Source organism: Eumetopias jubatus, unplaced genomic scaffold (assembly GCF_037043125.1).
Source record: "Eumetopias jubatus isolate StellerSeaLion01/CBP00866 unplaced genomic scaffold, mEumJub1_p1.0 scaffold_13, whole genome shotgun sequence".
NCBI classification, from domain to species: domain Eukaryota; kingdom Metazoa; phylum Chordata; class Mammalia; order Carnivora; family Otariidae; genus Eumetopias; species Eumetopias jubatus.
Genome location: NW_028274819.1, coordinates 112,790,339 through 112,816,355, shown reverse-complemented (window position 1 = coordinate 112,816,355; position 26,017 = coordinate 112,790,339). Strand labels below are relative to the sequence as shown.

The 26,017-nt window shown below is 44.7% G+C and overlaps 1 protein-coding gene across 1 annotated transcript; it reads right to left on the bottom strand.

The window, feature by feature from the left end:
- Positions 1–16,434: 16,434 nt before the first annotated feature.
- On the bottom strand, positions 16,435–24,023 carry LOC114211354 (stromelysin-1). Its single transcript, XM_028105886.1, has 10 exons — positions 23,922–24,023; positions 22,892–23,136; positions 22,650–22,798; positions 22,413–22,538; positions 20,732–20,896; positions 20,404–20,548; positions 19,433–19,566; positions 18,888–19,047; positions 17,770–17,873; positions 16,435–16,535 (listed from the first exon to the last, which is right to left on the bottom strand). Exons 1-10 carry the CDS (start codon positions 24,021–24,023, stop codon positions 16,435–16,437), a joined length of 1,431 nt encoding a protein of 476 aa, XP_027961687.1.
- Positions 24,024–26,017: the final 1,994 nt, after the last annotated feature.

Sequence of the window (26,017 nt, the reverse complement as noted above, 5' to 3'; positions counted from 1 at the left end):
ACCAATTACTATGGCAGAGGGTTAATTAATAAACAGACATCATTGTGGGACATCTTAAGATGGCTTTAACAGGAGTTCATATAAAGCTGCTCATGTTAGTTTTACCAGGAAATGCTGGGAGAGAAGAGACAGTAGAGCTGGTCCAACCCTAAATTTCCTGACCTTCATTAATCCTCTTACTGCCATCATAATTTTTGCCAAATCTCAGTACCACCACTAGTGTTATTTTTGTATTTTTCTTGAAATTTACAAGTTTTTCCTCATTTTTAAAAAAGATTTTATTTATTTGACAGAGAGAGAGCACACAAATGGGGGGAGGGGCAGTGGGAGAGGAAGAAGCAGGGTCCCCACTGAACAGAGAGCCCAACACGGGGCTCGATCCCAGGACCCTGAGATCATGACCTGAGCTGAAGGCAGATGCATAACCAACAGAGCCACCCAGGTGCCCCAAGTTTTGCCTCATTATAGGCTATCTTATCTGTAAATCATGGTTTAATGGGTTATTATTTTTCTATACATATTAAAATAAATACATGGCTATGTAATGAAAAATGTTCATTTATGTATCTATGTTCTATATTAAAGTGTCTTGTGGGGGTGTCCTTTCTACCCTTGGTGAGAAAAGATGATCTAAATCTGTGGCTTCCTCTACTCACACCCCACCCTCCTTCCTGGAAAGCGTTTAATGAGACGTAAAGGTGAGAACCACTTGCCTCTCTTCTCCCCCTTCAGCACCTGATGGGGCTCCCGCCTTTCCCACCTGTCAGGTTGACTTTCTCACCTTCATGACTTCCGTTTTCCTTGCCACATGAAGAACAACATCTTGTGTATAAATATTGCTTCAGTGTATTTCGGATTGATGTGAAAGAGCTCATTTCCTCCCTAATTATCTAACCACAACTTCCTCATCTAAGTGGAGTGACGGGTGAGTTCAAGACAGTAAGAGGAATTAGAAGAAATTCTCATGAAGTTGAAATCCTCTCCTCACGGGCATCAGATGGAGGCGGGCGGGGCTGGGACCACAGAACACCAGCAATTGAACTGACTTCAGTGCAGGCAAGGGAAATCCTGCAAGAAACTCTTTACGTTAGAGCTTGTGTTTTAAAGTCAAGGGGTAGCAGACACACCCTGACTCTTGGGGAGTCTGGCCAGTGCGAAGAGGATGCACCCCGCTCCACTGGGCAGTGGGAAGCAAGGGTCCCCACATTAGCTCTAGAGCATGTGACTGTCTGGGGCTGGGCCAGGAATTTCAAAGGTATCACCCGGGAAGAGCCTCTTAAAATGTTCAGCGTGGCAGAAGTCTACATAGCCTACAGTCTGCAAGTTTTCCAACGTTTGTGAACTACTATATCCTTTAAACAAAATCCCTTTTGGAAAGCCAACTAGTAAAGCCGATGAGAGAAGAAGCACCCTCCGGAAGTGGGAAATGGGGCTGGAGAGCCTTGCCTCCCTCCCTCCCGTGTAGTCCCCTGTCTCCTCTCCTCTAGCGAGGTCTCTGATTTCCATGCAACAGTGAAGATTCAGTAAAGTGAAGCTCAGAAACCAAGGTCTAGCCCAGCACCCTGATTTTCCAGATGAAGAAACTGGAGAACAGAGAGGGTGCCCACGGGCTGGTGGTCCAGGGGCGGGGGTCGTGGCCCGGGAGAGCACTAGGAGCTTGGCTTACACCTTCTGCTCTTGGTCTGAGGGCAGAGCTCTTGGCCGAAAAGCCTCAAGTGTTTCATTACAACTTTGTGAATGCTGACGGGCATTGCAAACTGGTCACTGAAATAGCTGTTTGTTAAATTTCTTCCCAAAATAACAAAGAATTTTAAATTAAGTTTGGTTAGGCAGCCAGCCTCGAAGATTCCCGTGGTACTGAATCTTGAAATTTCCAGTTAGGTATTCACATAACTCCTTGATTAGTGCCTGCATGTGATCTATCTGAGAGTGGAAAGGAAAACATAAAAATCTAGACCAGAAAGCTGGGAATTAAATCCTACCAAAATCCTAGCAATGCTTGAACTTGGCATAGTTTCCAAGAAGCTCAAGACATGTTAGAATTTTATTGCTCTTCACCTTCGAATGTTTTTTCCCTGGGGCCTTTTTCCCCCATCACCCCCATCTGGATGTAGTTTTGTGGAAATTATTCCTCTATCCTGTATTTCCCGGGAGAATGGCGGCCTCAAGTGGGCTCTTGTGAGTGCGGCTGCACCAGCGGACTCCTGACTATTGCCAAACAGGCAAATTGTTTCCAAGGTTTTCATGCCTACTGCTCTGGGGAAGGACTCAAACATGTTTGCGTTTTTCCATATTAAGTTCCATCTTGGAATAGCAATCTTACTTCATGGTTTTTTATGCTTGGAAATACAGCCTTTTAATTTTATAATTCAACTTGAGTGTCAGATTTTTTTTTCTGTTTTTTTGGTCCTACAAGGCTTGAAATGATCTTTAGCAGAACCTTTAAATATTGAATGCTGTTTTGCTTTGGGAGTAACATGAGGGACAGCTTTGCCCCACCCGGTATGTTCTCCTTACGAATGGCCCCATGGTAGCTTCATGGACAACAAGTGTGTGTGGGTCTGACATTTAACAGATGCTGTGCACCTGTTGTTCCTTTGGTCGTCATGGCTACCTTCCAGGTAGAGATGAGCAACGCATCGACCTGCAGTCACTTACTGTCATGGGTCTGTGTAACTCCAGTCCACCAGCCTTCATGGTGCCGTGTCACCAGACATGACACTGGGTAAGGGATTTGCCTCCCTATCAGAGAAAGTGTTGTGAGACACGAGGCTGGTTCCGTTGGTTCTGTCACGTCTATAATTATGTCTCCATCCCACCACCCTGTCCCTCGGGCCTGAAAGGATCTTCGCTGAACCCCGCAGACATCTCTAGATGCCTGAGGCTGGAATGCATCTCTTCGTTCTAACAGGAAATTAGTATCGAAAAGCCAGTGAGTTGGCTCAGCCCCTCCGTGCATAAGCTTATGCCTTCCCCTGTGATTTCCACCCTTCTGGCTTTCCTGTCGTGTCTCCTTTGGTACAAATCTTTTCCCTCACCCTGTGAACTTGTCTACCTGGTGGAAAAGATCAACTCCCCAAACATCTCTCTGCTCTTTACCATCCACCTTATTGTTTAAGCTTGACCTTGACTTTGATCCCTTGCCCTGGGCTCTCAGGGGTGACTACTAACATCCACCACGGGGTCATGGTGCCACTGACTCTCTCTGGCATTGTCTTGGACAGATCCTTCTTTCCTTGGCTTGGGAGTCTCTGCACTTTGCTTTTTCTCCCTGTACTTTTGTATTACTTCCTCTTCTTTGCTGGGTCTCTTCCTTTTCCCCCTGGAATCTATCCATTCACTCAGGCCCTGCTCTGAGTCCTCATCTCTCATTGCTGGCCACTTATTACCCCAGGACAGGGGTCTCTCCTCCTGTAACTTCAACTTACAGCCTCACAAAAGTTCCTCCCCGAACACGGGCCCCAGTCTTTTCCCGGAGCCCTACCTGGGCTTCACCTGCCACTGGGATGGCTCCACCTGGGGGTGGCGTCGTTTCCTTCCAAAGCGGGACTCTAATTCCTCACTGTTAAACTTCTTACCTGGAACAGAGCTTCCTAAACCACAGACTGGCGTTCAAATTGTGCCCTTACTACATAGCCTGTTACTCAGTCTTTTTATGTCTTTTTTTTAAATTAGTTTCCGATGTAGAGGTTAGTGATTCATTCATTGCACACAACACCCAGAGCTCATCCCATCACGTGCCCTCCTTCGTGCCCATCCCCCAGTTACCCCAACCCCTCACCCTTGTCCCCTCCAGCCCCCCGCAGTCTGTTTCCTAGAGTTAAGAGTCTGTCATGGTTTGTCTCCGTCTCTGTTTTCATCATATCAGTCTTTTTATGTCTTGATTTTCTCATCTGAAAACTGGAAATAACTCTAGCCCGTGCCAGGCGGGGTTCTGAGACGAGACACACGTAGGATATACTAGTCCAGAGGCTGGGACACGGTGGGCGGTAACTACAAAAAGCCCCATAATTCTTTCTATGAATAAAATCTTTCCGTGGTTTCCTTTATTGCCCAAAGTGAATGGCATGTGGAAAACCTGCCGTGCTCAGGCCCAGAGAGACGCCCCAGTTTCGCTTCCCTCTCCCCGCACACCCTGAGCTAGGCTGTTTCCCACACGTGAGCTGCACCCCGTTTGCCCCTTTGTCCCATGTCACAGCCCCCTCTGTTCCGCCATCACAGAGTTCTGCGTCCCTCCAGGTCTCGGTCAAGTGCTGCTTCATCCACAATGTCTTCTCTCTCCTCCCCACTTGGAGTATTCACAAAACATTCCGCTTTCTTAAAGCACTTTCCATATTTTCCTTACCCTGATTTGACTCTCCTAACGGAAGGCAATTGGTTGAAAAGAGGGCTGGCATTTTGTGTTTGTGTTGCTATCCATTTTCCAGGGTGTACCAGCTTTGGGTACAAATTTCCTTGATGTGGAAAATGTTAGCTTAAATTCAATAGAATAGAAAAAGTTACACATTCACACTTTGGAGGGTGTTTCTTCTTTCAGAGAGATTTCTTGCATTTTGGCAAGCTTGGGAAGAACCATAGCCACAATGGGGGCTGAAATGGTTAAACCCCAGGATCGTAGTGAACTCCCAAAGAAATGGTAATGATCAGGTTGGCAGAGCACATGTGGATAAGAACACACTAGTTAATGATTCCCTGAATTTTCTATAAAAAACTGAATGCATATAGACTGAACTCACTCCCATGTATTAAATAGGTACGATATACAAGGCATCAGGCCCCATGCTAGGAATTGCAAAAATAATCAGATACCAGTTTTGTCTCAGAAGTTACTTTTTTCATGAAATGGATATGGCCCGATTGTTGTATAATCATTTCTTAAAGTAGCTGTTAAAAATTGTAGGTGTAATTTATATTACACCAATGAATATTTACGTAGGCACGGATCTCCAAAATGTTTATGGGAGACAGTAGGAAAAATAAGATTTAAAACACAAGGATGTACTTTTCAGCCAATTTACCTAGAAACCCACTAATGGCCAAAACAAATTCAATCAAAGTCTCTTTTTGCTATTCATGTAAGCATCCCTCTCTTAGTTCTGGTACTTAGTTCTTAGAACCTAGCACTAGTAACACATCTTGTCATGATGGTGCAAGTAACATCAGTTGGGCATTCTTGGAGAGACAGGTGGAGGGAGGTGTACAGGAGCTGCGTGGTTAGACGTTTGTCTGGACTACCTTCCAATAAGCCCCTTGGAGGGTCTTCTGTTGGGTCCCAGGCAGCTGATGAGAGTGAAGGGCTCCCAAGCCTTCATTCTGCACACTAAACCATGAGTAAGTATCAGTTGGGATTTGGGCTGCACAAAGGATGTGCAACTAGTCAATTTCAGAGTCATGTATCACATTGTAGAGAATTTCGGAGATTCACTCCATTACAGGAAAGGGGCCAGTATGCCGAGTCTTTGAATTGCCTCATGAAATAATTTAATCTTAGAGATCAGTTGAAACGGTCATCAACTTCTGCTTCCCTATTTTAGGTTAGGTGATAACAAACAGACGTTGGGGTAGCATCATATTATTTTCTAAATGAATTACATGCGATCTGAACAGTATCTGGCACTGTGTAACTGGGTTAAGAGCTAACGAAGAGTTAGCCTTCCTGTTTTTATGATCAGTTGTCCTTTACCAGTTGAATTCAATGTAAGACATGGAGGTAGCTGTAGCTTCCTACTTTCAGCCAGATTCTGTGGCAGCCTGAGCCTGGCAGGGGCTCGTACAGAAGCTCGCAGAAGACAGTGACTTCCCCTTAAGCACACGGCTCCCCTCCATGGTTTTGGGAAAAGAAACTAGGTTCCCAGGCTGTACAGCTTTCGAAAGGAGCAGGAGAATATGTACAGATATGGTGAAGCAGACACAAGGGTTTTTAGAGAAATCTACCCCAAAGAGAAGAGCCAGTAGCCCTTAGAAGCCTCTATCTTGAAAGTTACACACCTAGAACATTGGGGTGTTTTCTTCCCTGGCCTTGAGCTCAGCCTGAGGTCACAGAGCCTCCTCAAATGCCCAGCGTCCTCTGGTTCTTCTCCCTCTTCCAGGGCCCTGCTGTCGAGGTTGTAAGAGCAAATCTGCAAACTCATTTATACTGAGGGGTTAGCACAGTCTCCGTATAAAGGGGGACCAGTGTGTATTGCATATTTTATGTGCATATGTAGATATATATTGACCTTTGTGACTCAAAATCTATAAATATGCATATCGGATTAATTTTATAAACATAGGTGCACTTAGCACAGTGCCTGTGAAAGAATGCATACATACAGCTCTATGGAGAAGGTATGTCATAGGATAATATATTGGGATGTAAAATGGTATTTTGTCCCATAATCTCCCCAGAGCTTGCCAAGAACAGTGTGTTCCCTGGTTCAGAGGTGTCTTCAGGACTATAATCAAAAGCGACTGGATTAAAGGCAATATCTCTTTCCAGCTTCTGGGAAAACCTAAGATCATGTGGGGAGGTTATGTGCGGTGTCTTCAACTAAGAAGGGAAAGGAAAAAGTTTGGAGGGAAGCCGGAGGGAGAACAGCAGTTTCCTTAAACTGGAAAAGGGAACATTTGGGCAGTGCCCACCAGGCCTAAAGACCCACGCTCCACTTCCTGCTCCTTGGAAGCTTCTGGGGGCGGCTGTGGGGTGGGCGTAGGGAGGCTGGGTTCCTTAGGGCTGGATGCATTCCACCATCTGGGTGAGGAGAAACGGAAACACGCATTATCTTCTCCAATGCACCAGGAAGTGGTACAGTGGAGGTTTAAACCCAGTCGGGTTCCAAGGTCAATTGTGCATTCCAATACCAGTGTTTGCTCACAAAACGGTGGCTTTCTAATTATAGTGAGTGAGGATGGTTACCTTGTACATGGGGAGGAGATGTGTAAGAGAATTTTCTTTCAGGTACCCTCCAAAAGGTGTAGTAGGAAAAGTACAGAATTTTGAGTCAAATGACATGAGTTTGAATCACAGCTGAGCGATCTTGGCTGTTATCATTTGCAAAAAAGGAAATTATAATGCCTAGCCCATGCAGTTATGATATGATTGAACTGGTAGGTACCTTGTAAACTGAATGACTGCATATGGTAATTATCCTTACCTCCTGACCTTTAAGACCGTCTCCACGATCAGGCGCTCCATAGCGATACAAGATAACCAGGGGTTCACAGACATGAAACCCATTTTCTGGGTCTATAGTTAGCATTTTCTTGAAATAAAAAGATAAACTTGCTCTTAGAATATTAATCAAAATACTATGCAGGCATTACTAATTTAATTGACTCCCATTGGTTGGAACTTCAGACAGCGTGATTACAAACGTAGACTTAATATGGATGGACATAGAACCAGAAGCAGAATTCTGAACGTGAAAGAAATCTAATTTTTGTGTAAAGCAGGTTTGAATTCAAAACTCGATTTTGCAGCTTTTTAGACCTGTAGGCTTCCACACGTTAACCTTTCTGATATCTCATTTTCTCACATATAAAATGCAAACAATAATATGAGGATTTTCCATGACAGCTTTATGGCTACATGAATCCCCAAATGCAAACATACATCATGCTTATCACATAATAGTTGCTCGATGAGCGTCCATTCCTGGTAGAGGGGAAAGACACCTAAAATCATGTACGTTAGCCATCCAACATTGGACGTGAGGAAATAGAGGCCCTACATTTCCATTTGTTTTATTTCTTGGAAGCAAAACTCTTGCAACTATGAGTCCTGATGAGAACATGTCAATATGCCAAATATTGCTAGTAAAAAGCTATCTATAATGTAAATTAATCACGATTCTTGAAGAAATTGTTATTATGCAACAAGGTACAGCATGTCAGTGTCAATATAGTTTTTGCCTAAATGTCCGTCGTAAGCCAAGAAAGTGAGTGACTCCTTGACTAGTCTGGAGGCTCTCCCAAGAAACAGCTACACTACAAGATGTATTATCATCCCCTCTTTGGCACGGGCTACATGTGTCTCTAATACTAGATGTCGAGGTGGCAAGTTTCTCAGTTGCATAAATCATGGCCAGGAAGTCATGTAACATACATACTCACCTTCAGTTTTATCTTGGGAGAGTGAAGCAGTTTCCTCTTAGTCACACTGAGCAGCTTTTATTGATAAATAGTTACTTTATGAATCAGCTGTTGTTGTTGTCCAGGGTGGGACCCCCCGACCCGAAGTGGCTTTTTCCTACTGACTAATAGGGACTAACGGAGGCTGTGGCTTCTGTGGTAAATCTGGAAGGCCAGGGTGCTTCTCCCCCAAATGCTGTGCCCCCTGTTTGAAGCACGTGTGATCTACTTCAGAAATGCATAAGAAACGTACTGTGTGTGCAGCAGGTAACACTCGCTAAAGTTACCTGTTCAATTTATTGTTTGTAGCCTGACGACTTCCAAAGTGGATTTACCGCTGAATTACGCACAGACTGAATTAATTAATTAATAATATGTTTCGGGGAATGTTTTCTCGGTTGTTACATTTATTAATGGAAATATGATGTTTTTCGTTATGTAACAGCAGGTTGAATTCTTGATATTCTTCCCTCTATAATATAACTCAGAAAAAAAATACCTTTTCTTCACTGTGGTCCAGCCAACTCTTTGTGATTCCCCAAAAATGTTCTGTTATCTTTCATATCTTCACACCACTGCACACGTGCTGTTCCCTTACCCTCCACACTCGGCCTGCTAGACTCTTATTGGTTAAAGAGCATCTAGGACCAAGCATTGCTTCCTTCCTAAACTCATTCATTCATTCATTCAATAAAATTTTATTAATAAGCAGCGGTTAAGAGGCAGATGCCATGCTGGGCACTGGAGACAGTCCAAGGTGGGACATTTGGGGACAGTTAGAGCACACTGTGGGTTAATGGGCGCACAGAAGAGGAAGACTGAACACAGCCAGAAGGCAGGGTGTGGAGGTCAAAGATACACTTACAAAAGCACAGACCGTAGTGGAACCAACTCTTGCTTCCCTGCTCACGGACTGTTGGCTTCACCTTGACATGGCATTTCTCTCTGCCCTGCTGGGACCCCACAGCCAATTCCACATATTCTCTGAGGGTCTGTGGTTTGTCAACCCACTCCCAGTTTAGGTCTAAGCCAAGAATCATTTTGTTGGGGGGTCAATTAGAGTAGATTTATAATAAGGAACTTGGGGAACCTCGTGGACTACAATCTCAGGCCAGCCTTCCTGAGAAATGGGAAGATTGAAGGCTCTGTCTCTGTCTCTCCCTCTTGTTCTTAGCCTGAGCCTGAATATTTGCTTGTTTTCCTTTCTCTGCATGCCGGCTTTGCTCCAAGGATGATGCTCCCCTATACCTCAGTCCGTGCAGGACTTGGAGATACCCTGGTCCTGATTCTGGCTTCAAGCCTTGGTGGACCTTATAGATCCTGACCCCCCCAGGCCCCCACATGGGGACAGGGGGCTGCAGGAGGCAGGGAGCCACAAGCATACCTCTTTCCTTGCTTGAGGGGCCAAGTCTGGCTTTGCTTCTCGGGTGGACCAGCTGGAGCATTCTTGACCCCTAGTCCGAGAGGAATGAAAGCCGTCCTGTGGCCTCCGGCCTCAGCCCTGGGACCTGGATGAAAATTCTCTCCAGACACCTCTCTCCTCCTGTTTCCCTACACACTTCCTACGTGACCAATTTAGATTACTTTCCTTCTGTGATTCTCTATTTTGTCATCTTAGTATCTTCATCCTTTCCATTCTTCACTCACTTCTCCCTGATTTCCTCCCTTGACCTGCTGAAACACTCCTCCACCCACCACCTGCTCATCAGTGGATCATCTATGAGGGTTTCCACACTCCCACCCCAAACCGTCCATACCACCAGCACACCACGTCCTGCCCTCTGTGTCAGACACACTGATGTGAATATAATAATCCTGGGCTCTCACAAATAGCAAGAAGAGGCAATCTATAGTTAGATTCTGATACACCTCTTATCCTGCAAAAACAACTCAAGAATGTGCATTAGGTCCTTCTTTACTTTTGAAACAGCACTGCAAGTTGGGCCACAGATTTATTGTCTCCAATAAGGTCAGGCTATTTCCTGTCCTGCGGAGATGGCTCCTTCTTGCATCCCCTTTGTTTCCTTAGGATCCTTAAGGACTGGGGCTTCCCATTCCTTTGTTCTAACAGCTCCTAGGAAGCTCTGCAAGACTGTGCCCAGGGGGGAGATGGGGCCAGATCACAGGGAACAGCCAGGGGCCTGAAGTGACTTGCTGTGTCCCAAAAGCTATGTCTCATCTTTCTTTTTCCAGGGAAAAAAAGCTCACGTTGACCACACTAATTCTGCTGCAACCCACCACCACCCCCGACCTCCTGCATTTGCCATTCCCTTAACTCTATGTTTTTTCTCTTTTCCAGAGTGTGTATCTCCTTCTCACATATGGTACAATGTATTTATAGTCTAATTCTAGTTCTTATCTGCCTCCCTCGTGAATGTAAGTCCTAGGAAGGGAAAATCTTTGTCCGTTCTGTTGACTGATGTGTGCAAGTGCTCAGCAGCACGCTTACGTGTAGCAACAGCCTGGTAAGTGTTGCCAAGAGTGAGCAAGCGGAGACACCAGTGGACGTCTCCTACCGTGTTGGCCCTTTATGTTCGTCTCGGAATCAGCCGGCCTTCCCCAGACCGTGAGCCCTGGGAGGGTAGGCAACAGAGCAGGAGTTTGACCTCAATTTCTGCGAACTGTGGTCTTGTGGCTGAGACTCCCCTCATGCGTTTATCGCTCACTCTCAAGGACGTGATTTGAGCCCGACTAATCACAAGACTACTGTGGGCTGAGAACATTGACAAAAAGACACGCCTACTTCAGAGTTGAATGGTGACATATTAGGGGTTTGTGGGGAAAGAAATTCTAAGCAAGTTAACGTACGGAAAAATTTAAGGACTACATTGTCACTTTCAGATGTAGAACTTACCAGGGATATGTATTTGTGGTTCTGTGACGGGTCTATAAAATATTTTCCTGCCTTCAGGAATCTACTTGTGGCCTCATGGGTTGCATCTCATCTCAGCCCCTCAGGAGGGGGCAACGCACAGTGCCTTTACGAGTCACCGTACCCCTTCTGTAGTGTCGGGGTTTGCGGTGATTTCTTAATGACAAATCATCAGATTTTCTTGAATTATGATATGACTACTTTATTAATAGCAGACCTTATGCCTATTCACTTAGATGCACATGAAATACTCTATTACATGCTTCACATTCCTTATCTAAATGGAAAAATAGCAGCACTTACAGGAACTTCTCAAGTTACGAGACTGACTTTTGCATGTCTGTATCCTGCAACCCCTCATGGGGCAGGCCAACCAACCTGCTACAAAGCACCAGCCCTTCCTCTCTTTTTCAACACCTGCCCTATTTCCTCTGTCCGTCTTTGCTTTGCTCCCTGCCTCTTGCCATTAATCACATTGGTAGATCAATTCATGTCAACACTCAGAGTAAGGGGCAGCAGAGAGGATCAAACATAAGCCTGGGGTCAGGCAAATGGATTCGACCCCTGACTCTGTCACTTACCATCTGCATGACCTTGAGGATATGGCTCAGTCCTTCTGAGTGGCAGCAACCCTATTTGTAAAATTGGTTTAATAATATCTACCTCGTTAATGAGAATTAAAAGAAATAATATATGTAAACTATTTGCTTCCTTTCTGCATTAAAATGTCAGCCCTTCAGTTGGATTTCTTAACGTCTGAGGGCAGCTTCATTTTTTTGCATCCCTATTAGTACAATTTTACTTGTATTATAATTAATATTCAATTCATAAAAAAACCTAAATCTTAAGGTTTCTTAAGATTTTAAATTCAACTTTCTAATCTTGCTATTCTGTTTATTAACCTAGGAAATGTGTATAAAATGATTATAATCACTTTCATTAGCTCTTTGACTAATATTTAATGGATTTGTATGGTTAAAATTTTGAAATATCCTTAAACATTTAATACTATTTGCATTCATAAATACTTTCATCAACACTTCAAATTACAATCATGATTTTAAAATAGCTAATTCTTCCAAACAATCCAAATCTATTTGTGCAGACTTAAAATCAGAGTATTTCTAAGCACTTAACTCTTATTAATATAATAAACCCAAGAATTGAATTAATTCTACATGAATTAATAGGTCCTGACAATGTCTTCCATTTTACAGAAAATTGCTTGCACAAATTATTCCCGCTGCATTTGAGTAAATTCAGTGTGTCCTTCCCACTGTTTCTCCTCACAGTGGGCTCACATCTTGGTGTGATATTTGGCGATGGGCTTCTGAGAGAGTAACCCATCTGTAGAGAGGGTGAGATTCTGTACCATTTTTATTCTTTATTTTCTCATCAGTGTTAAACCCACCATTCTGTTGGTTTCTTGCCAAGTTCCCATCTGATTCCCAGTTTTGCTTTCATTCACCCCCCCCCGCCCCCGATCTAGTGTCACTTCCTGTAATGCAGATGTGCTCTACATTTCCCAGGCAAGAGAAATCAAGCCAGTTCTTGAACATCATCCTGGGATTCAGCATCACGTCACCGTTAGGGCTGGACTTGTCCTAACATGGACTATAAGTCTGGCCCCTGGCGCTTGGCCTCTACTTGGTGTTAAGAAACATGGGTGGCTGGCTTGTCAGCACACACACACACACACACACACACACACACACACACACACACCACACACCAGTCCTTCTGGAACAAGATTGCTTGGGGGAAAGGACAGAGGGGAGCCTTGGCAGGTGGGAGGTCCGCCATTGTCCATTATAATTGAGGACAGCGCAGGGGAATTGGGGCAGAGGCCAGGTGTCAGACACAGATACAAGAACGTTGGCCTTTGGGCTGTGGGAATTTTAAATTGCAGAACTGAGGAAGAATCAACTTCCTCTCTTTGTGGTCATGCAGTATGATACAGCACAACATCTAGTTCAGATCGGAGTCAAAACTAAGTGAGATAAGGCCATTCAGGCTGCCTTATTGCCTGTTACTCTAGACGAAATAAGAACACGGTCTTTGGAACCAGGAAAGAATGAAATTAGGGCCTGACTCTGCTACCTACAATGTGACCATGGCGGGGTCCCTGAGTCACTCTAAACTCCTATTTCTGCACGGTGGAAACAAGCCGCGGACCCAACGTACTCATGAGGATGATACGAACACTGGACCTCAAGCCCCTTGTGCCGTGCCTGGCGAAAACCAGGTATTCAAGCCTTGCACAGCTGTCCCGTGCCTTTCCCCAGACAAGCGAAGACACGCACAAGGACCGTGAATCAGGGGGGCCAGTACAAGGAACGCGCGTATTGCTCCCTTCATGCCCAGCCCAACACCTCCTAAGAACTATCTGCACCGGTCACTTCCCCTTTGCCACCTGTCCCAGCCTCTTTGTGGTGGACGGACAGAGATTTCTGCCTCAGCATCTGCCCCCCCCCCCCCCGCCCCGCGCTGTGTAGCAGCAACTCCGCTGGTGACATGACTCCCTGTTGCCTCGGCCACCCTTCCGGGATGACCCCACTGTTACGAAAGATCCAGACGGGCGGCTCACAGGGCGGTCTGCGGCCGGGCGGTGCCCCGTGTGGGCACGATGCCGGGGCGGCCGTGGGGGGTGCTGGGCATGGCTGGCACGCAGGCGGGGCCGGGCCACAGCCACGGTGACACCGACAGAGACCTGCGCCGCTGCTGCGCTTTTGCGTGATGTGGATCAGCAAACTCCTTTACTCTTATTTTCAAGGCTTTGCTTTTTAAAATCTTTTCCAGCTTTATTGAGGTATTATTGACCAATAAACATTGTATGTTTTTAAGGTGTCCAGCACGGTGTTTTGATATTGGTACACATTGTGAAATGATGCCGACGGTCAGGCTGCTCAGCACACCCACCACAGCGCAGAGTTACCTTTTCTCGCGGGTGTGAATGGCGAGAGCATTTAAGATCCACCGCCGGCAAATTTCAAGTCCACCATACGGAATTAGTGACTGTGGTCACCGTGCTGGGCATTCTCTCTCCAAAACTTACTCGTCTCACATAACCAAAATTTCCTATCTCCCATTCCAACATCTCCCTGTTTCCTCCAGGCCCTTAGTCCTGGCAACCACCCTTGTACCCTCTGCTTTTAGGAGTTTGACATTTTTTTCGATTTCATGTGTAACTAAGAGCATGCGGTATTTGTGCTTCTCTGTCTGGCTTATCTTATTTAGTATAATACCCTCAAGTTTCATCCATATTGTTGCAAATGGTAGAGTTTCCTTTTCTTTTTCTTTAAGGTTTAATCATATTCCATTGTGTATACGCACCGTGTTTTCTTTATCCATTCATCCGCTGGAGGACACTGAGGTTGTGTCTATACGTTGGCTGTTGTGAATTATGCTGCAGTGAACGTGAGAATGCTGATATCTCTTTTTTTATTTCATTCCTTTGGTTATATACCCAGAAGTGCAATTGCTGGGTCAGAGGGTGGCTCTATTTTCAACTTTTTGAGGAACCTCCATACAGTTTTCCAGAGTGGTTGCACCAGCTTGCATTCCCACCAACAGCGCACGAGGGTTCCCCTTTCTCTGCATCCTCACCAACATCTGTTGTTTCTTTTTCTTTTTCCTTTCCTTTTTTTTGAGAATGAGAGAGATCATGCACACGAGCAGCAGGGGCAGAGAGAGAGAGAGGATCTCAAGCAGACTCCTCATTCAGTGGGGAGCCTGATGTGGGGCTGGATCCCACAACCCTGAGAACACGATGAGTTGAAATCCAGAGACCAAAGCTTAACTGATTGAGCCACCTGGGCACCCCTCCAACACTTTCCTTTTGTCTTTTTGATAAACTCTTTTATTTTTAAGCCAGTTGGCAGTTATTGCTACCTGTAACCAAAAGCATCCCAACTTATCAATATTTCTACCCACTTTAGTCAGAATTCAGCTTCATCTCTCCACCAGTACTATTGTTCTAAACAACATCGAATGGCCTGCATGATGGAGAATCCAACAGAGAGCTTTCCTGCTCTCCCATCTCTGCTCAGTCTTCGAAGGCTGACTTTCCATCAGATACACAAGTACAAGTACAGGAATGATAGTAAAATATTGAAAATAACCTACTGACATGTTGCATACTAAAAATAATCTAATGCACATAATTTTGATGTATTTTTAATTATTTTAATTTCAAATACATTATATTTTTTCAAATGTATTCTTAATATATCATTAAATTATTATTTTCCATATGTAGTATTTATATCTATTTCAATTATATGTATTTTATTTATTTTTGATGATTTTTATTTTTAAATTTCATTTCTTTGATGTATGCATTTATTTAAGCATGGGTTTCATCACCAATAGGGGACGGAATAAATTATGTGTTTATTTCATAGAAGGCGGCTAACAAAGAAGTGAAGCCTGTACTAAGGAGGAGTGGTTGCCAAGGTGTATTAAGTGAAAAGAGCAAAGAACACAGCAGTGTGAATTTGCTTGCTGCCAGTCTAACTTTAAAAGAGGGTGTTAATGCTTGCCTGTGTACGAAACAGCTCTGAGGGTTGCACGTATGTGTGTGCTTATCTGCATACATTCTTTCTTGCAGGACTATAATCTTGATGAAGGCAGGGGCTGTGTCCATTTACGCAGGTTCCTATGCCTACAACCCAGCATGGACTTTGAGCATGGACGAATAGGAAATGAGTACCAGAGGATACTTTCGTGTGTGCAGTGGACGTGAGGAAATCTGCTTGCTAGAGCGGGCGGAAGGGAACGTGTAAGTAGAAGGAAAAGATGAAGATCAGGTTTGATTTTCTCCACTGAAAAAGAAAGCGTGTGAACTAGGTGATCTGCGATAATCCTAAGATTCTGCTTCACAGTTTTTTCTAGAGCCTGCCCTGCAAGGTGACGGCTTTCCTAGGTCTTTCTCCAAGGGCGTATCAGGAACACATAAGATGTCTGGGTGGTGGAAATAGGGACACCTGTTGGTAGGGCACTCACGGAGGGCCCGCGATACATTCTCTTCGGTCCTGGACCAGCCCACTGTGAGGCGGCCGCCGTGGAGACCCGAATCCTAACACCACGGGCCCAGGATCTCAGGCTGCCTCCTGTCTGGTCCACACTGCACCCAAGGCTGTGGGGACAACTTGTTCTTGAAACAAACAAGCCGATAATATAACGGACCGATTCTCTTTATTAAATAACAAGTAAATAGTCTATATACAGTTGCTGGTCTTGCACAGGAGCACTCTCCCTTCTCCTGTGGAAGCGCCCCCGTGTGACAAAGTCCCCGCTCAATGTCAGGTAATGTGTGAGGCCACCGGCAAGACGCGGAGGTCGCTCGCGCTGTCGTCCCTGCACACGCAGGAGAAAATGAGCACCTCTGTTCAGAGACTGAGGGGAAGGACGACGAGTGCCATTGCCGGTGCCGTGGGGCGCTTCTCGGGGTCTCAGCAATTCAACCAGCTGCGGCTTTTCAAAGCATGTGTCACTTGCCTTGCATTTGGGTCAAACTCCAGCTGTGAAGATCCACTGAAGAAATAGTAAAACCCTGGAAATATGGACAAGGGAAACCATGAGATATTTTTTCAGATAAATCTGTTTGGCAACATACGAAACTCAGAATAGTAGGTAATTAAAATTACAAAGGGTTTATAGGGTTTTCCTAAGTGCAGGGACTCTGCTAAACGTTTTATCGGATTGTTTTTTCATTTCTTTCTGCAACAGTCCTACGAAGGAAGTGTATCCAACTCCATTCCACAGAGGAGCAGGTGGCCGGTCCATGCGCGCTGGGCCAAGGTCCCTCGCTGAGGACAGCAAAGCCAGGCTCCGCTTACTAGGTTATTCTGCTTCCGATCAGACAAAGTTCTCAGCTTCTTTGGAAACTATGAGCTCTTTATTTTCTTTTTTCCCAACAGTCCTCCTCCCCTTTCCTTTCCTGAGAGTCCTTTCTGGCCCCAGAGAAGCATGGAAACTCCTTCAGAACACCAGGGGGGCCCTTTATGGCACTGCCATCCTAGTGCTCAGGTTACCTTCCAATAAAGATCACCAGCCTCCAGCCATCTCTCCTCGAGCAGGAAAAAGATACGACATTTTTAAAACTTTGGGCACAAGAAGAAGCAGTTATTTGCAACTGACTGGTGTGGGCAACGACTGACTACTCAGGGACATCTCCCTGGGAATTAGTAGTCACCACAGGATGGAGTGGAAGAGAAAGCCCGCCAGTATGAAACTTGGCCACACCACTTGAGTGGATTTTTATACCCACATGGTAACCTGAAAGGTAACAGGTCTGGATGTAAGGAAGTGACACTTGAGCACTTTGGTGTCTTCTGCATGTACAAAATAGAGAGACGTGTGTTGCTTGTCTTTATGATTCAAATCAATGTTTTATAGGAAGTCGTCATAGACTTGGTACAGAATTGATAAGTTGCAATTTGGAGGAGAGAGGAAGGAACGGGTTAGAGAAAATCTGTCATTACGTGGGGCGCCTGGGGGGCTCAGTCACTTAAGTGTCCAACTCTTGGTTTCGTCTCAGGTCGTGATCTCAGGGTCATGAGATCGAGCCCTGCATTGGGCTCTGTGCTCAGCAGAGAGTCTGCTGGAGATTCTTTCTCTCCCTCTGCCCCTCCCCCACTCATTCTCTCTCTCTCTCTCTCTCTCAAGTAAATAAATAAATCTCAAAAAAAGAAGAAAACCTGTCATTACAGATTAATCCAATTGTCCCTCTGATACCGTGGAATGTTTCAAGTGCCCCATTGCCAACAAAACAAGTATCCTCTTACCAAACGCTTCAAAAGCAGCATCGACCTTCGGGTCAACCCCTGGGAAGTCTTCTGCTATCTGCTTGGGGAAGCCTGGCTCCATGGATTGTCTCTTCTCATCAAACCTGCATCCAGTAAAAGAAACGCAGCAGAGGCCATGTTACCAGAATTCTTAAGTCATGCTGGGTTTAATGTGGAATCCTAGTAAACTTTCCAAGTACTGCAAATAAATGTCAAGCATGTCAAGCACTACAGAAATATGTGATTTTAATGGAATTGCAAACGTAGTTCTTAGAACTGTATCTCCGCCAGGAGAAGAGGCAACATCCTGATCTGTTACCATACTCTCAAGCCCGGATGGAGAGAACCTTAATCAGCTTTCTATCACAAAGGCATGAAGGTACAAACAGATGAACTGGCTCATTCATCTCAAATACAAATTTCAAGTTCTCTACCATACGTGGCTCGTGTATGTCCCCCCCACCCTGCACATCTGGATTTCCTATGGCAGCCTCCTAGGAAAAGGGATGGTGGAGACCAGGAAACCACAGGGAAAGTGTTTCGGACTCGTTGGCTGGACCTTGGGCATCAGCCTCCGTGAGTCCTGGGTTCTGGCCATAAACCTGGACCGCTATTGCTCACCAGTCTCTTAAACAAGCAGCACTAACGAGTGGATGAGGTTAGGGGAAGCCCTGAAGAATCATATAGCAAAGTTGGGAGGATGAGACAAACACCCAAGGAGTCGATGAGTCAACAGGAAAGGAATGCTAAATGGTGGCCTGGATTCTTGAGGCTTCTTTCAAAAAAAGACAAGCCCATCTGGGTTTGGAGTCCAGCAGGGAAGCTCCACGGGGTGCTGGCGCTTGAGGCAAGATTGAAGGATGAGTGGGTTGGCCAGGGGTTGCAGGAAGAGGCCGTCCAGGCGGGGGGGGGGGGGGGCGGTTGCAGGGGGGCTCCAGCTTGCTGCTCACAGGCCCCAGGCAGGAGCGAGGCAGATGCGGCTGGGCTCACCAAGGCAAGGGAATCCCATCCCCGCACGGGCGGGGAGGCTGGCTGAGAGTGGCCTGAGGGTTTCCTCAGAGGAATAAGATAATTTCCCCAACAAGGCTCCATACAAAGCCATCCCAACCCCGTCTTACCGCCAGTATTTGTCCCCTACGAAGAAGAACGTTTTCTTCTTTTCCTTATCAAACATGGCCGCGTCAATTTTCCCTACAGTTTCAGGAAAACCCAGGGTGTGGATGCCTTTTGGATAACCTGCTTGTACCTCAGTTCCTCTGATAGCCCAGAACTGGTCTCCTGTTAAGAAAAATAACTCAGAGTCACATTGAATTTATGACAGTTAATCCTTTCGGTTTCAGAAATACTTGTCAGCACCTTTGATTTTCATAGTAAAGATTTAACCCCCAGCTCAAAGTGGGTTTTTAACAAAAATTTTCGGATTGAATGAATGAACACAAATCCAAGGAGGGAATTTACAACTCGGAGTAATTTATATACTGATGTGCATTTTTATTATCTATAAAATATAAATAAAATAATACCAGACCCAGCTGTTTCTTCACTACCTTAGAGTAATGAAGGAGACGCAATTTGTCAGAGTAGAGAAAATTAAAGTCCAATTCAATTTTCCTGCGAAGGGGTTTATTTCAACGAGTTAAAGAAATTATTATTTAATAATTACCTTTAAAAATGAAAACAATGTCCTTGCTAGTCTCTTCATAGGCGGCATCCAAGCCTGAAGGAAGGGATGGCCAAAACGAAGAGATCAAAAAAAATCCAGGTTCAAGGGTCCTGAAGGATTTGCGCCAAAAATGTCTGAAATATATAGAAAAGGAAATGAAAATTGAGAAACAGACTTTCTCCTTTAGCATTTTTTCTCATTGTGGTGCCTCGTCCGTCCTCCCCCATCCCCTCGTCAGCTAGGCTCGAGGGTAAGCAGAAATCCGGGGTATTGCCAATGGGGAAAAGTCTTTTCTTTTTCTTGGGAAGCCTGCACCTGACCTGCCAGAAAATTCCAGAGCAGCAACTTCTAGAGAGAAGGTGACTACAATTGATGCAAACCAGTGTAGGTATCATAACATCGTTTACATTTTCAAGCAGATAGACCGGTGTGTGTGTGTATGTGTGTGTGTGTGTGTGTGTGTGTGTGTGTGTGTGTCAGCATTATCAGAAGGGTTCCAGAAGCACTCCATGCATCCCTGATGGTGGATGGATGTGGGGAGCCAGTGTGGTGAGGGAGATTTGCTCTTCACTTTCTTCCCATGTGTGCGGCTTGCATGTGTTATCATGTGTGTATTTATCCAGCCGTGAGTAAAGTTAATTGATTAAGTGTAATGCTCTCCTGATGTCATTTTTAAAGGAAACAAAGATAAAACCCTAATTCTGAAGTTCGACGTGAGCCTTTGGAAAAGCAAGCGTGGCTTCTAGCAACTGGGAACAAGGAGAGGACAGGAATCGAATCAAGTCTTTGAAAACGAGCTTGGTGCTTTTAGGAAAATGGGGAGGGTGAAGCATGAGATCTCAGTGATTTCACGTTTAGAGAAAACGCTTTTGCTCTCAGTATTTAAAAATCTCTATCAAGTTTCTCTGTTCTCCTTTCTAAGCATGGTGCATCAAAAGAAGGGAGAGAGAAATGGAATCTTCTGGTCTGACCTGTCTTTAAAGAACAGGATTTCTCCCCTCAGAGTGCTGATTGCGTCGAAGGACAAAGCGGGGTCGCACGCGTCTGGGGTCTCAGGTCCTGAAGGCACAGATTCCGTGGGTGCCATGGGCTCATCCGGGGAGACGGGGGGAGCTCCTGAAGGGAACAGATGTGGGGAGGCAAACAGAAGGACAACTGTGAGGCTGTCGTCCATGTATGTGCTTTCCAAACACTCTCAGGGTGCTTTGAGGGGAATTGCAAACCCTTCGTGCAGCATTTTAAAGTTTTCCCGAAGACCATCCCTGCAAAGCTATGCCTGACTGTTCCAACATCGCTCACCGTACAGGGACTGGATGCCATCCACATCATCTTGAGAAAGGCGGAAGCGGGCCAGGTCTGTGAGTGTGTTGTAGACTGGGTACATCAGAGCGCGAGGGTCGGCCGAGTGAAAGAGACCCAGGGAATGGCCAAGTTCATGAGCAGCAACCAGGAATAAGTTGGTTCCTATTTTAGAAATCATAAATAACGGTTACTTGGTCCTTAAATCCATGTACATCATCACATGGGTCAGCTGTGTATTCTATTGATTTTCTTCCTGGAGGCTCACAGGGCTTTCTTTGCCTTGTTTTGTGGTTAACTCATCCACGGACCGATTACACACTTAATGGAAAGCCAAGGGTCTTTCAAGGCTTATTCTTGAAATCAATCTTTGAGGCAAAATATCCAGCTATATCCATCTACTCCCCCTCTCCTGCCTCAGGATCCTATTTACTTCTTGAGAACCAGCTCCCTTTTCTTGTGCTCTGGAATGGAACCAACTTGTTTAGCACATCCATAAATATTTCTCTTCATTTGTCAATGAAAAGCTAAAAACACTGTTTCAACGTATTACCATTCACCAGTTATGGTCTCATTTAAATGAATCACAATTTATTCATCTCAGTTCTGAAATCCTGAAACAACCATACTACTGTTATTTTCCATTGGACTATTGCCTGCATAATTTTTCTGCCTCAAGATTATTACTGAGCACATATTGGGTCTGAAAATATTAGTAAGGATAATTGTCATAGGGTTTGCAAGACTGGTCTAAAAGATAGCAAACCTAATCATGCCTACCATTTGTCACAAAAGAGATTTGGGTGACACAAACACTAGCTTTATTCATATTATTAAAAAAAATTGGAAGTCATCAGGTAATTATGTTTGACATGCTAAGTTTACTTTTGCAAGCGTTATTCGTGTAACTTGTGATCCTAGTAAACTCCTCATTAGAGACATTACAGGAAGAAGTTGTTAAACCAAAGAAATTTATCCAGCACTAACTTCACATTCATACTCGCTAAAGAGATTCTGTTTGCATTTCAATTATAAATCGAAATGAATTTCAGAAGTAGTATTATTTGTTTTAGCCAATTTTTTGAAAACTTTGGAAGCCAGTGCTCAAAGTATACAGTTATGAACTGAGAAATATTCTTCTACCTAAAAAATTTGGACAGTTATATTTGGGGGCAAGTCTTTTCCTTCGGAACAAGTCTATAGAAACTCTTGTTAACCTAGAGAGAGTAAAATGCTGATTTACCAAGAAAACCTAAACAGGAACCTCAGTTTCTGAAATTGAACTCTCATCTCCATTTTGGAGAGTAAAGAAGAAATTTCCCTCAGCTGGATACAAGCAATATCAAGGGCCCGGGTTAATGCAGAGTCAATGCAATGCACTGTCCCTTGGGTATCTGCAATTCAATATAATGAGAGAATATTCTTAATGATGGTCCCAAGCTCACACTAGAACCGTAGTCATCAAAGAAATACTTAACGATATTCCCATATTATGCTTACCAAGACGGAGTAAACTTTTTAGACATCTGAAAAAGGGTTAAAACAAAAATACATTCTACTAATTCTTGAGCCATTTGGGAAATCTGGAACACCCCCCTTCTTGAAGGTTCTTAGCTAATAAGAATTTTCTAAATCTAAAAAAATCACCCACCAACATCATTCTGAGAGATGTGTAACTAACCCGAAGTATCACTCGTCCATAATTCATCATCGTCAAAGTGGGCATCTCCATAAATGCCGGGCCCGGGCGGGTAGGCATGACCCAAAACGTTTCCAGGTCCATCAAAAGGGCTAAAGTCTCCATGATCTAACAGAGAAAATGTTTTTATTGGAAAGATAGGTAATCAGGATCTCTTTGGAACACTGCCCCCCAACAGCAACTAGATAAATGGATGCATTTCATGTTCGGTTTTTTTACCTCTAACTGCAAAAGAGATCTTTATGTCAGCCTCCCCTTCATCAGTCCTGGAGAAAGTAAGTGGAGTCACCTCCTTCCAGACATTCAGAGCTTTTTCAATGGCAGAATCAACAGCATCTCTCGGCAAATCCAGTGTATAATTCATAATCCTTTAAGAGAAAAATTGAAGAAGACATTATTCCTCCTGTGATAGTCACTTGTAAAATCTCGATAGTACATGGAAACCTCTTTGGCCCCATTACCTGTAAGTAAGGTGGGTTTTCCTCCACTTGGGGATGCCAGGGAAGGTAGTGAACTCCCCAACATCGGGAACGCCACACCTGGGCTTGCGCATCATCTCCAGAGTGTCCGAGTCCAGCTTCCCCGTCACCGCCAATCCGAGGAACTTCTGCATTTCTCGGATTTTTTCAACAACAGGACCACCCTCCCGTCTTCTAACAAATGGTTTCGTATCTTTGGCAAGGTTGTAGTAGTTTTCCAGGTATTGCTAATGGGATAATAAGTAGAGTTTTCAGGTCATGCTTTGATTTTTAGCCTTTTATGCTAAATTGCAGCTGTTGACTTAATTTGTCTGCCATCCGGTTTGTGGAAATCAAAATAAATGTCATATTCGGCTCAACTCTTCAGTTACAGACTCTTCCTCGTTTGTTTTATCTTTGTAGCCAAATAATCTCTGGAGCTTCGTCTACTCCCAAAGCAATGAAAATGAAGCAGAAAATCAAGATAACTGTCTAGTGAACTTAAAGGAGGAACACAGAGCAAATGGGCTTCTTTGAGCATAATCGTGCACTTCAGGAGCCTTTATTCAACCCCCTCGACTTTCTACTTTATGCGTCTCACGGGGACCTGGCTTAAGAAAAATGTTGGACAAATCCCCGCGTCTAAACCCGACCCTAGCAATATAAATATCTAGCTAAACTTATGTTGGATTAAAATACCTACAGAAGTCCCAACAGGAGATACAATTAATTACACTCTCCACCTGTTATTCGTGTGCCTCACGGCCCAGTGCTGCCACCGTCGAGGTGGGTCGAGGTGGTGATGATCTTAGGAAAACACCTAATATTTCTGGCCTTTGTGCGTACCTGCAGGAGAGGAGGCTGCACAGTGGGACACAGAGACCCCTCCTCATCCCACACGCTCTAACTCTGTCCCTGAACCTCTCCCACACAGTAAAGCCCAGAGCATCCCACGGGCTGTACAAACGGAAAACAGAGACAGTTTTCCCACGGGGCTCTGCCGATATCCGGGAGGGAGGCACCCACCACTTACCTGAACAAGTTCCATGATGTCCTCGTCCTCCGCAGCTCGGTCCGCTGGGTAGGTGGAGCACACAGCCACACAGAGCAGCAGCAGAGCTGGAAGGCTCTGCATTTCCACGGGCTCTTCTTGGCTCTGTGTCGTCGTAGTGCCTTGCTCTCTGCCTACCTTCTCCTGGGTCCACTCTCTGGAGCCCTGACTTTTATAGGGCAACAGTGATGGGTTAGGTCACCCGCAGCTTGACTCATGATTGCTTTCATCCAAATGGCAGCAGGACTATGTCCAAAAATTCCAAATCTGAAGTAGGATGATACAACCTACTTTACTAATTTCTCTCAACCTCTCCGATTTTGCAAATCATAACAGTGATTAAGCTCCAGGAAATGCTTCCTGTCTTTGTAAGAAGAAAACTGGGGCATTTTTTTTTTATTCTGGAAAAAGAAAAGTGCCTGGAATTTACTAGACCATTTATGTTTGTGTGTTTGAGAGGAGAAATAGGCTGACTCGGTAAAAAGTCATAATTGGTTAGAACATTGAAATGCAGTTTTATTTTAAGAAAAACTTAAAATCAAACATAATGAGATGTAAGTAATTGAAAAGCTCTGCTTACATAGCTCAAGTCTATACTGTTAGATTCTGTAAAACAGAAGAAATAATATCTAGAATAAAATTGGAAGGGAGACTTCATGTTTGAGTCCTTGATTTGAAGTATGTGCTATTGGTTTCTGGTTGGATTTGTTAGGTTTTGAGGAGGGAAAGCTCACAGGCAGGACAGAACAAAGATGGTGAAGGAGGAGGTTTATCCTTTCTCCTCTGATTGGTCTTCGTTCTGTGCCCAATTTATGAGCAGGTGACAGACCTGGGAGGAGCGTACGCAAGAACAGGTGAGTCGAAAGGAAGTACATTGTGCACGGGACCCAAATTCTCTGTCATTGTTGCCTACGCTCTTCTCATTCTCTTTCAGTCTCTTTCCCTCCTCCCTCAATTCAAAATCCTAGATACTTTGAACTTTGTTTTTAAAGATTTTATTTATTTATTTGAGAGAGAAAGAGGGAGAGAGAGAGAGAGAACACAGCAGGGGGAGGGGCAGAGAGAGAAGCAGGCTTTCCGCCGAGCAGGGAGCCCGACGCGGGGCTGGAACCCAGGACCCTGGGATCATGACCTGAGTCAAGGCAGACACTTAACGACTAAGCCACCCAGGTGCCCCTAAGTGCACATTTTTGATTTGCCACCACACTTTGTTTTTTCTTTGCTTGCTTATTTGTTTGATGAAGAGCAGAGTACTCGGGAGTGATAAACTCAGTGAAATGATGAATAAAAATGAACATTGATAAGTGCAAGTTTTGCTCCCTGCCTTTGCATTTCTTGTGCATTTTCCTTCTTTTGCTGTATTTTTGTATGTTCTGAATAAACACCAGAGAGATCTCATCCAACATGTGTCAGAGATGCAGTGAGAGCCCTGTGCCTGGAGGTGACCAGTTATCTGAAGGCCACTTGGCAGGGGCTGTGCATCAAGTGTGAGCATCTGCTCTTAGACTAGATTTTATCTAAAGACACTTTGTTCCTTTAGGGGCAAGGATTTGGGTCTTGCGTTGCTTGAAATCAGGGGGAAATGCTTGTCCACACTGATGTCACGGTAGCTAAAGGGGCCTGGGGTGGTGGGCCAGTACCACACGTGAGTTCGGGGAAGGCTCGATGGACTGAGACAGAAGTTAGTAGGGACCACGCTCTCAATTCCTTCTGGATTAAGGTTTTTCCTGTGTAAATTTTCTCTAGGATCATATCTGATAAAACATATTTCAAGTTTAGAGGGAAACCTTACAGACACCATGTTTATTTTCCCAGATGTTCAAACACGATTGGCAAAAAGGGCCATGTTGTTGCTCCCGAAATAAATGCGAAAGTCTGCTTGTGCAGAGCTGGTCATCTCCTAAAAGGATTTCAGAGGCTTTTCCAGAAGTCTCGAGCCTCAGGAAGAGTTCTTTATTTGTTTCTCAGTGGCACCTTGGACCTGCCTTTCTTGCATATTGTTCATGCTGAGCTGGAGTGTGATGCTTCCCTCCATCACTGTAAATTCTCATTTCTCTCTGTGCTCCTAATAGTGAGCA